Source organism: Pinus tabuliformis, chromosome Q (genome assembly GCF_031772625.1).
Source record: "Pinus tabuliformis cultivar Carrire ecotype Pingquan chromosome Q, CPIR1, whole genome shotgun sequence".
Taxonomy (NCBI): domain Eukaryota; kingdom Viridiplantae; phylum Streptophyta; class Pinopsida; order Pinales; family Pinaceae; genus Pinus; species Pinus tabuliformis.
Genome location: NC_142296.1, coordinates 1240241092 through 1240252050, shown reverse-complemented (window position 1 = coordinate 1240252050; position 10959 = coordinate 1240241092). Strand labels below are relative to the sequence as shown.

Genomic DNA, 10959 nt, shown 5'->3' with positions numbered 1-10959 from the left:
ACGTGTAGAAGACAACTAACAAACAGACGCCTTAAAAGCTTGGCTACATCTAAGATTTCTTGATAGCTTCATATCAAAATCAGTAAATCACTTAATTCCATGACTTACCACATATCAAATCACCCTAACTCTGACAGAAATGGCATCCAGTTTCTACAGATCGAGATTAACCTAATTCCTCGTAAAATTACACCCATATAATGCTACCGTAAAAACGATTTCAAAAGTGGATCTCATCCAACATTGTGTAAAAGAACCTGAGACTCGGAAATTTCATTCATGAAAAAATAGGATATTCAAGGCATGCATAATGTTAGATAGTAACATACTTTAATGGAAGGACAATGAAACATTGTATGATACGAGTTTCACAATTTTCTGCTTGAAATAAGTATTCAGGTTCATGAGATAACAAAACAAAAACTATTACAAAGAACAAGCCTCTCCTAATTCAAATGTCAAATGTGAAAAAGCTTTGACGAGTTAAGCACTCCATGATCTCTACAAAGTGCATCAATTCTTTTTGACACTGGAAGCTCTCAGCACAAGATACCCGATTAAAATTTAAAAAGTTGCCAGACTGACTGCATTGCTAAAAGATGATATTAAGCGTTTCTGTTTATAGCGTTTCTGTTTATCGGCGACCATGGGATCGTTGTTTTTCATATGATCCCCACGGATCAGATCCAGAGCCATACTGAGAGCCTTTTTCTGCACTACCTGGAGCCTGAAAAAAAACAACAAAATATGAGATAATGCAAAATCCAACATGTTACTACATGTTCGAACAAGCCACTGAAGCTTTGGTTGTACTTTATATTTGATTTCATATCATAATTCAACGCACCAGATGTAGGCCATATGCGTCTGCATAGGGGCCAGGGTACCCAACACCTGAAGTGCCAAGTTTTGAACCGTAGGGTCCACCTGTGAAAATACAAGTTCATTTCAACCATCAACACTTCCCCGGGGGAATATTATGAATCTGTTAAAGCTATGTCTAAAGACAAAACAAACAAACCAGAAAAGACAAATTTCTTAGCGATGTTCTATACAGCAGTAAAATGCAAATGCTTAAGATTGCTTTAACAAATAATATATAGAAAAGAAGGAAAAACAAGGTGCAGCAAATTTTTAACTAAAAATAATACATTTCACGTATTTACTAGAATACCGTGAAGAGTAAAACATCATGAACTTTCCAAAATTCTTCAGTTCTTTAAACAAATAACACACCTGTAGTTCCAGCAGCAGCCCAGGCTCGCTTTTCGGAATTTGTAAGCTCAGCTCTCAGTTTCTCAACTTCTCTGGCCATAGAAATCAAGTTCTTCTCCATAGCCTGCCTCTGTTCGAACTGCTCAGTATTTGCCTTCTTTTCATATTCAATCGCCGTCCTTCAATCACAAAACCAAAACCATAGCCCTCAAAACATGAGTCTCATGAATTAACTATAAGAAATTTAAATCTAAAACTTAAATAAAAATACAATTAAAATGGATCATGGATATGATCCGAGGACACCATTAGAAACCTGGATCGTATCAATTCCTGACGTAAACTGTCAAGCTCTGCCCTCAATGCAGGAACCTGCTGGAGATCAGCTTGTGCTCTAGTCAATTCTTGATTGAGAGTTTGCACTTGCGCCGACAATTCTTGACGAGAGCCATTTAGTTTTTGAGTATCAGCACGCAATTGCATAACCTCGGCCCTCAAGGGCTCCACTGCCCGCAGTTCTGCTTCTAAACTCATACACTTGTCAACCAGATCCCTTGCTTGCCGTTCTTTATCAACTTTTACATTGCCCACAATCTGATTGAGACGATGTAATTCATCCTGAGCAGCAGCAAGTTCTCGGCGCAAATCCACATGTGTTGCAGCAAGTCGCCTGTTCTCACCAAGAAGCCTTTGGATTTCTTCATACTGCAAGTCTAGCTCTTCTTCCAAACGCGCTGGATGAGGTAGAGGTCCTGGCCTGAAAGGACCATCACGAATTGGACCAGGACCAGGAGGAAAGCCACGAGAACCACCATTCAGAGCATGGCGTGGTAGACGATTTCTTCCCGCCATATGGATCCTAGCAGATAAAAATGTGCACAATTATTAACAATTAGCTAACAAATTGGTATGACTATATTCAGAAACGGCTTACATTTGACTACTTGTAACCAAATTAATTGTCAGACTTGGACAATCTTGAACGGTGAATCTATGAGAGAATAAGACCTGTAATCTGGTACAGTTTCCGAACATCTAGATCATTCTAAGATCCATACGGTAATTGCTTTCTATATTGTTAGAATCTATGTTGCCAGGAAATGTGGGTTCGGGGACGGCATTTTTTTTATTGAAACAGGGTGAGTGGGTTCATCAGCGTATATTATAATTTATATATATAATATATAAATATTATATTTTAAAAATTATAATATATATGAATTTAAATTATTTTCAATGAACTTCAAGACTTTTAGTTTGATATCAATTGCAAATTGGAGTTTACATATTAATAAGAATCATGATATATGTCAATTGTCATACTACATTCAAAATTTGCATTAAGGTATCTACAAACAAAAAACTAAGAAATTTTCAAATGCTAAAATAAAAATAGCTAATAGTGAACAATGGCTTCCTCAAGCCATGTCATCAGCATCACTCAGATATTCAGTTAGCATGCTCTCCAGGTAGGAATCACTCTCATCTTGAGATCCTGCTCATCCATTGCAACTGGAGGTAGCTCAATAAGGCCATCTAGTTGTATCTCCTCATCCACACACATAGCATCATCTGTGTATTTGTCCCATCTCCTGAAAGAACCCGCCTTTTACCCAAGGTCTTTTCAAGATACGAGACAAAGTGTGCTATGAATGTACACTAAGTTCTCTGCCTTCTTTGAGCCCAACCTATTTCTCTTTACTGAATGGATAAAGGCATAGCTTATAAGTACTCCAATTCCTCTGGCAAGCTGAAGAACTAGCTACCTGGAATATTAGGGGAAGCCCATTAAATTAATTAAAAATTAAAAAATTAAAATGAACCCCAAAGAACCCTAAAGAACTCAATTTTAGGGTTCAAAGTACCCATCATCAAGGTTCTCCATACCATCGAAACAAAAGAACCCAAATTTTTTTAACAAAGAACCCGGTTCTTCTCAAAAGCACCCATACCCAAATCTAGTACTTGGGGACGAGAACCCAGGACAGGTTCAAGAACCCCAACCCTGGGTTCGGGAACCCATGCAACATAGGTTAGAATCATCGAGGGGAGCATATAGAAAACAGGAACATGGAACACGAAGAAGGACGGGTGAGTGGTCCTTCCCAAAATATCCTGGGAGTGCAGCATTCCTGGGAATGTCCCATACACATAACTGTATTTGTGCAGACCCAGGATCGGGCTGAGAATACCTGGTTCTGGGACTGGGAATTCTCTATGCCACGGGGAAGAAATATATTCTCTAAAGTTGAGTCCCTAAAGTCTGCACGCATTTTGGGCTTTTTCAAGGTTTATGGACCATTTCACTATAAAACCTAATCCTGGTTGCCTGTTCATACAGACAAACTACAAACTGGGAATGCTTTCCACGGCTATGAACACATGATATAAAACATTTGCATTCCTCTGCCTCCGAATTATATCTCTCCAATCCATGACCATTCATTCAAACAAAAGCCTAATCTAACATATCACAAATCCAGCTATTGATTCAAGGAGAAAAGCTGAGAAGTCCAAAATAAGAAAAGACGCAACACTCGCTAGTGATAGGGGCATTCCCCAGTTGTCAAGCATCTATGTGTTTAAAATGTAGTACACACTGTTTGAAGTTCATCGTATATCTCTTCAATCCATCTCAATTCATTAAAACAAAAGCCTAATCCTAATCCTAAGCCTAATCTAGCTGTTTCTGTTGGTGCATGCTCAGAATTGTCTAAACAGGCCACAGACTATTACCAGATCTTTTCACGTCTATATCATATTATGTTTGGTCCGTCTCTGGTAAGAATTAAGCATTAAGTTTCATGAACAGTCTTGGACAGAGAGTTGCTTGCAATATCTTTTATATTTTCAATGTTAAACACTGATTTGATAGGCATTTTAGATTGATGGTTGCGCTTCACGTTTGAGGCTAGTGTAGGGGATTGCTTCCTGTGTGTACGGAATATATTTTATTTTCAACTCAAAATGAGCATGCAACTTTGAATAAGGGTAATCCCCAGTTTTCAAACACCATTTATGTCTTTAAATATATAGTACAGACACTTCGTGTGTGTATCTCATCAATTTTAGTTCATGTTGCTCTTGTGAAACGCAGATACTTTGAATTCAAACAACTTATACAGAAGCAGCATTAACCACTCAAAAAAACTTCACTAACTACACCAAAGCCTGATATTTTTTATATAAATTATTTTCATTTTCAGAGTCTGACTATTTCGGTTCCATGGGACCTGGAAATCCCTGGATTTGAGTGCGCAGGTTTTCACATTCCATATTGCAGATGTTCTTGCGTCAGGAAGACATTTCCCACACTCCACACAGTTATTCAAGAAGCAAGAACATCTGCAATCCCTGGATTGGTCCTTGTCCGTTTGGGAGTCATTTTCTAGAGCCACACTACTGGGCAAAGCTAATTAACATCACTGCAGTTCGAAGCATAATTTCAGAACCTTTTAAGGCAGCCTACTCACAGAAGCAAAACAGCAACCAAATGGTGAACCAATGAGTACAACCATTTTCTTTAGACTACAAGCTACCGCAACATGGGAGTTTTCCTCCATCCAAATTGCACAGGACTTGTACTAGCCCCCACCCATTTATTCATGCCTCCAAGAAATGTGCACCTTGGCGGGGAACTCCACAAGCCACCTTTTTTACCGAGACCCCATCTAAATCACAAGCACTTACTCTTGCATAATTTTGAGAGTCAGAAACTACTCTCGAGATACTGCCAGACACACAATGCGGCAGTAGCCACGATGACTCGTAGTGGCGCTCGATCAAAACTGAGACAAACTTTGATTTATACTGGAGTCGAGATTTAACTTTTAAATATGAAACATGATAAAATGTTCACATTAACTAGGATCCTTAGAATACTGGGAAAAAAAGCATGCGAAGTTCATTTTATGAAAACCCACATCATTAAAAATACCTTCAAAAATGACTGTCCAAGCCTAGTCTAAATGGGAACATTATTTCGTTTCAAAAATAACCAAACCCTAACCATCATAAGATATCAGAAAAATAAAAAAGTGGAAAAAATAACTGACAAGCAAAACAAATACTTCACATGCATAACTAACTAAGTCGCCTGCGATGGCAAAAAACCCTGCATAAAACTACAAATTGGCATTCCACTCAACAGAAAACTAAAACCCTAAAATAAAACCCTACCTACGGCTTCGACACTGGAAACTTCAAACAAGGCAAAAAAGATACCATCAAAGGCCATGAAATAATGAAGAATTTGTTCATACCTGAGGATTTAAATTATGTGTGCTGTAGGGTTTTGCAGAGGCCTCTGCTTGACGAGCGAGAGAAGCGCAAACTACAGAGACAATAAATATTTAAAGGCTCAGATAGTGTCACCGACTATCGCCGGTCTGCTATTGGCGTCACAGGTTTCGTTTTTCGCTCACACTTGGTCAGCTATCGAAAGATGTTTGAGCAAACCCTAATCACATGAAAACTCATTTATATGATAAAGTTTAGTTATTATCTATTTTTTAATAAAAGGAAAAAGATCATAAAATATTAATAATACGTAAATAACGGGACACCCCACCAGCGGGTTATTTCAGGTGGCGTGGTTTTCCTTGATAACAGTGATGTGTCAACTGATATTCGCGGATAGCAGCCAGAGATGGCTGTCCTCAATGTTGGTTTGACAAACTGAGTTTGATAGGTTTTTCCACCTTTTGAAAAAAAAAAAAAAAAAAAAGGGGACACCCCACTAGAGTCGAGGCGACCCATTGAGTTTTGCCAACACCAACCCATGTTAAGGTAGCGGAGTCGCAAAATGGCATGAAATAAGTGATATTTTTGTTAGATTGTTATTATTAGTCGTTGTCTCCGTAAGGTATTACGAGGGAGTCTTTTAACTAGGAAGTTTTGGAGTTTTTAGGGGTATATTTAGCTGGAATTTGGCGCAAAAAATTATTGTCAAAATTGATTTGTGTTGTTTAAATTGGTTAAAATATGGCTTTAGCACCTTCAAAAAAATTGAGACACTTTGATTGTGAAGCTCACCCATTCAACTTGTGATTTCAATGAATAGATCCGAAAATAAACCAGAAAAAAAGTTGCACCTAAGGAAGGATTATAGTTTTAGCTTCATGGTTAAACATTTTTTATTGTGTATTAGTTTGCGGAATTTTTGTAATTTTAATCAAAGTTTTGAGAAAATATTTATTAATTTTGTTTTTCGTAAAAAACAAAAAAAATCTAAATATCAAATTTTAAATTTTAAATTTTTCATTGGCTCAACAAACTTGATGTCACATAATACCTTGGTGGAGAGCTATTTAATTTTGGTATTTGTGAGACATTAAAAAAAATTATATATATATATATATATATATATATGCATGTGTGTGTGTTATTGGTTGTTGTAGATGCTTTGGCACTGCCTATCATGATTGATTTGTTCTGACAAAAATGATTGACAGCAGAGATTTCACAGCGCAGGTCAACAGTTAGCAGGGGGCAAGGTCCCTTACATAAGCAAAGAAGGAGGGTCCACACTCGCGGTGGTCGACTTTATATACTCAAGATCTTTCAACGTTTAATGTCATGAATAGAAAAATCACCACTCTGATTTAAACCCACAATATTCATTTCCAATGTGCCATAATGTTATCACTAATATCTACAACAACTTACAGTGCACAATATTTGACGATGCCCCTTTAAGGTCGGAACCCTAGGTCCTTATGAAAAATATGTATCTAATGTTTACCAAACACCTATGTGCCCAGGGTTAGCTAGAGGTGTTTAATCCTTATCCCCTTATCATTGGTTCTTGATAGGGACTTGGCTTAGGGTCCTTTTTAGACTTACTTATTTCCGATTATTTTTTTATTCCTATCAAATTTAATTATTTCCTTCAAATTCATTTTTTCTTGATCATACATTGATTGTGACCACCTACTTAGTGCTCTACAGTGGTCAACCACCTACCTTAGTGCTTTGCAGAAAATCCGTTGGAACTTCAAGTAGCGAGATTATTAATCATGAGGGAAGGATTTTGATTAAAGCTACATTAAACTCTAGAGTGGTAACCAAAATAAATGGAAGGAAGGCCAAAATGTCCATGCAAGTCCTGAATATATGGCTTTCAAGAGACGTTGTGATCGAATATTTCAGGGAAGGGATTGAGATATCAACTGTTTATAAAAAGTCTAAAGTGGACACAAGCAAGGTGATTGATCTCACCCATCTCCATCGCGTAGACAACTACCCCAAAAAAAGTTTTGTTTAGAGGAAAAAGTAACATTTTTGTTATTCATTATAATCAAAAAAAGTATTGCTGTGAAACCAGCTCACAAAAAGATAGAAAAGAAAGATAAACGCCTTATAAATCAGCCTCTTCGAGGGGGCAACCTCCTTTACATTACACAAATGAACAATTCCTGGACGATACAAATGACAAGACCTCCTTTCTATATATAGGAGTCTAATGGATCATAATATAATGAGAGCCGACATAACAATAATAATGTAAGGGCACAACAATAACAATAGTGGGCTTCTATGGGGCACAATAATAACAATATGGGGACTACATAGGCACAACAATATAATAAGGGGGGTGCACTAATAACAATAAGGGGTTACACTAGTAGTATAGGGACCTAACATGCCCCTCTCCTTCAAAAAGTGTTGTCCTCAATGCTGAAGTAGTTTTGGATGCTTCCGTATAAAATTCTCATCCTCCAATGTGGAATCTTCAGTGGGTAAGTTTTTCCACTTGATGAGATACTCTGAAATTGATCAATTTCGTAGCTATCAATTTCTTGTTTCTATGATTGCTTCTGGTTCCAATATGATTTTTTCTTCCTCATCAAATTCTAGAAATATTATTTGAACTGGGATCTTCTGCAACTTTTCAATGAGTGGCCACACTTCTTCATCATTCTTCCATTCATCCCTTGCTTCATTTATCCAATCTGGTTGGATAATAGAAATAGCACAAAACAATGCTTCCACATCCTCATCCTTTCTTGAGAGTGCATCTGCAACACCATTTTGCTTCCATTTTTTGTAGATGATTTCAAAGTCATAACCCAACATATTTGTGACCCATTTTTTCTGTTCTTCTGAAGATCATCTTTGTTCTAAGAAGTATTTAAGACCATCATGATCTCTTTTTACCTTGAAGTGTCTTCCCATTAGGTAAGGTCGCCATTTATTAAGTGCATGTAGTATTGCCAACATTTCCTTCTCATAAATATCTTGCTTGAGGGACATATGTTTGTATGGATGTCGCCGTAAAAATACCCAATCGCCTACATCAAAACATATTTCACTGCGATGTCGATCTACCTGTTGGTTCATTTGATTCTATTCCAAAGTGAGGTTATCCTTTAAAAGTTGGAGAACTTGTTGTTGATGCTCGATGTGATCTTTCACTGCTTGAACCTTTTTCTTCTTGATATGTCCTTCTATCTTGAGAGTTTGAGGAGTGGTAATTCCTACCAATGCATTACAAGATATGGTCAGATTCATTTCTTTTTTCTCTGGGGTTGGTTCCTCATGAGTATCCTTTTATTTTGACATTTCTTGATCCTTTTCTTCCTGATATTTCACTGCTTGAACCTTCTTCTTCTTGATATGTCCTTCTATCTTGAGAGTTTAAGGGGTGGTAATTCTTGCCAATGTAGTACAAGGTATGGTCAGATTCATTTCTTCTTTCTCTAAAGTTGGTTCCCGATGTATATCCTCTTCTTTGACGTTTCTTGATCCTTTTCTTCCTCCTCTTCACAATCTATGTAAAATAATTTATTCTCAACACACTTATGACCTTTAATGTATTTTCTATCACAATTGTAATAAAGCCCTTTTGCTCTTTTTTCCTCCAACTGTTGTGGTGTCAACCTTGTAGGTTGTGGAAGGCTAGGGGAAACAACACTTACATCTTTATAGTTCTGAGTGGTAGGATTCCTTGTTTCCATAATTCCACTTTCAATTTTTCTTGCCAACCTGAATGCCTTCTCCAATGAATCAGGTTCCCAAAGATGAACCTCATGTTGAATGTTATCCTTTAAAGTCCCTATGAAGACATCAATCCTTTGCTTCTCTAGAATATCATTTACCCTTATATTCAATTTTTGGAAGTCATCAATGTGCTCTGCCATTAAACCCTTTTGTTTGAGATTTATCAATTGGCTAAAGAAGGTGTTGCTCTTTATATCCTCATAATGTGCTATCATTTCCTCCGTGAAAATTGACTAGGTGACAAGTGGTTTACGAGAACAAAGCCCTCTATACCATACAAATTGATTTGGTTCTAAATATAAAGATGCAATATGTACCTTTTGTAATAGTTGTACATCATGTAGATCAAAATATTGCTCCATCTGTAGTATCCAATTTACCAGATCCTTGTCATCAAACTTCCTCATATCACTTTTTCTTGATTTTGGGAAATTGATCTTGAATCTTCTGTATCTCTGTAATTTTGGATCTCCAAGGTCTGAAATTGCATCTTATGGTAGCCCTCTGAGTCCTCTTTCTAACTCCACAAGTCTGATCAAGATTGGATTGTCCAAGGAAGAGTTATGTCAAATCTCCCACGATGACCAAATTATAGATTGGTTTAGTAGAGCGAACTTATATGAAGTGCCACATGTCACTGTTTCGACCTTAGGACTGAAATCGATACAAAACAAACTATAGTTTGTCTTTGTTCTATAACTTCTTACGAAATTTCAATCTGATGCTTAGAGAGAAAGTTATGATGATTTTCCTAAGGTCACCTGTTTGGGATGTAATTTGAGAGCCTGCAGAAACCCTAAATGTCTTGGACTGTATCTCTGAAAATATAGCGAAACAAGATCTGAAATTCGGGCCCGAGCTTCACCAAGTTTCTGGCTCAAATGGGTTTTAAGTTTCGAGTCTGAAACTTCATAGAAAAATAATTATAGCAAAAATGTCATGATGACCTGTTTGAGATGGAATTCTGGAGCTTGCAAAAACCCTGACTTCCTCAGATCAAATCTCCGAAAATATAACGAGATAAGATTTCAAATTCGGACCCGAGTTTCAACAAGATTTCTTCTCAAATGGGTTTTGTTTTTAGCTTCTGAAACATCGCAGAAAAAAAGTTATAGCGAAAATACGACGATGACTTGTTTGGAGAAGCGAAACCCTAGAATCCAAAGCTCTAATACCAAATGTTATGAAACCAACTCACAAAAAGATAGAAAAGAAAGAAAACGCCTTAGAAATCAGCCTCTTCGAGGGGGCAACCTCCTTTACATTACACAAATGAACAAGTCTTGGATGATACAAATGACAATACCTCCTTTCTATATATAGGAGTCTAATGGGTCATAATATAATCAGAGCCGACATAACAATAATAATGTAAGGGCACAACAATTAAAATAGTGGGCTTCTATGGGGAAGAATAATAAGAATATGGGGACTACATGGGCACAGTAATATAATAGGGGGGTTGCACTAATAACAATAAGGGGTTACACTAGTAATATAGGGACCTAACAAGTACATCACATAGTAGAGAAAAATTGAGTTTTCAATCCTTACAAGTGGCTGCTAGAGAGAGAAGCACTAAACAAAATGCATATATTTTACTGATATTTTACTGATACATTGATTCCATAGCTTGTACAGTACTGATATAAAAATGATATAATGGACATAAGTATTCAATTTATTTTTTTTAAATGTAGGAAGTTTGAAAACTGAAATTTGAAGTCTACTATACAAAGTATA

At 36.9% G+C, this 10959-nt stretch overlaps 1 protein-coding gene across 1 annotated transcript; it reads right to left on the bottom strand.

Annotated features, from left to right (window-relative positions):
- Nucleotides 1–304: 304 nt before the first annotated feature.
- Nucleotides 305–5644, bottom strand: LOC149224303 (protein FLX-like 3). Its single transcript, XM_089386085.1, has 5 exons — nt 5478–5644; nt 1532–2074; nt 1237–1394; nt 848–927; nt 305–727 (listed from the first exon to the last, which is right to left on the bottom strand). Exons 2-5 carry the CDS (start codon nt 2065–2067, stop codon nt 635–637), a joined length of 867 nt encoding a protein of 288 aa, XP_089242211.1. The 5' UTR covers nt 2068–2074; nt 5478–5644; the 3' UTR covers nt 305–634.
- Nucleotides 5645–10959: the final 5315 nt, after the last annotated feature.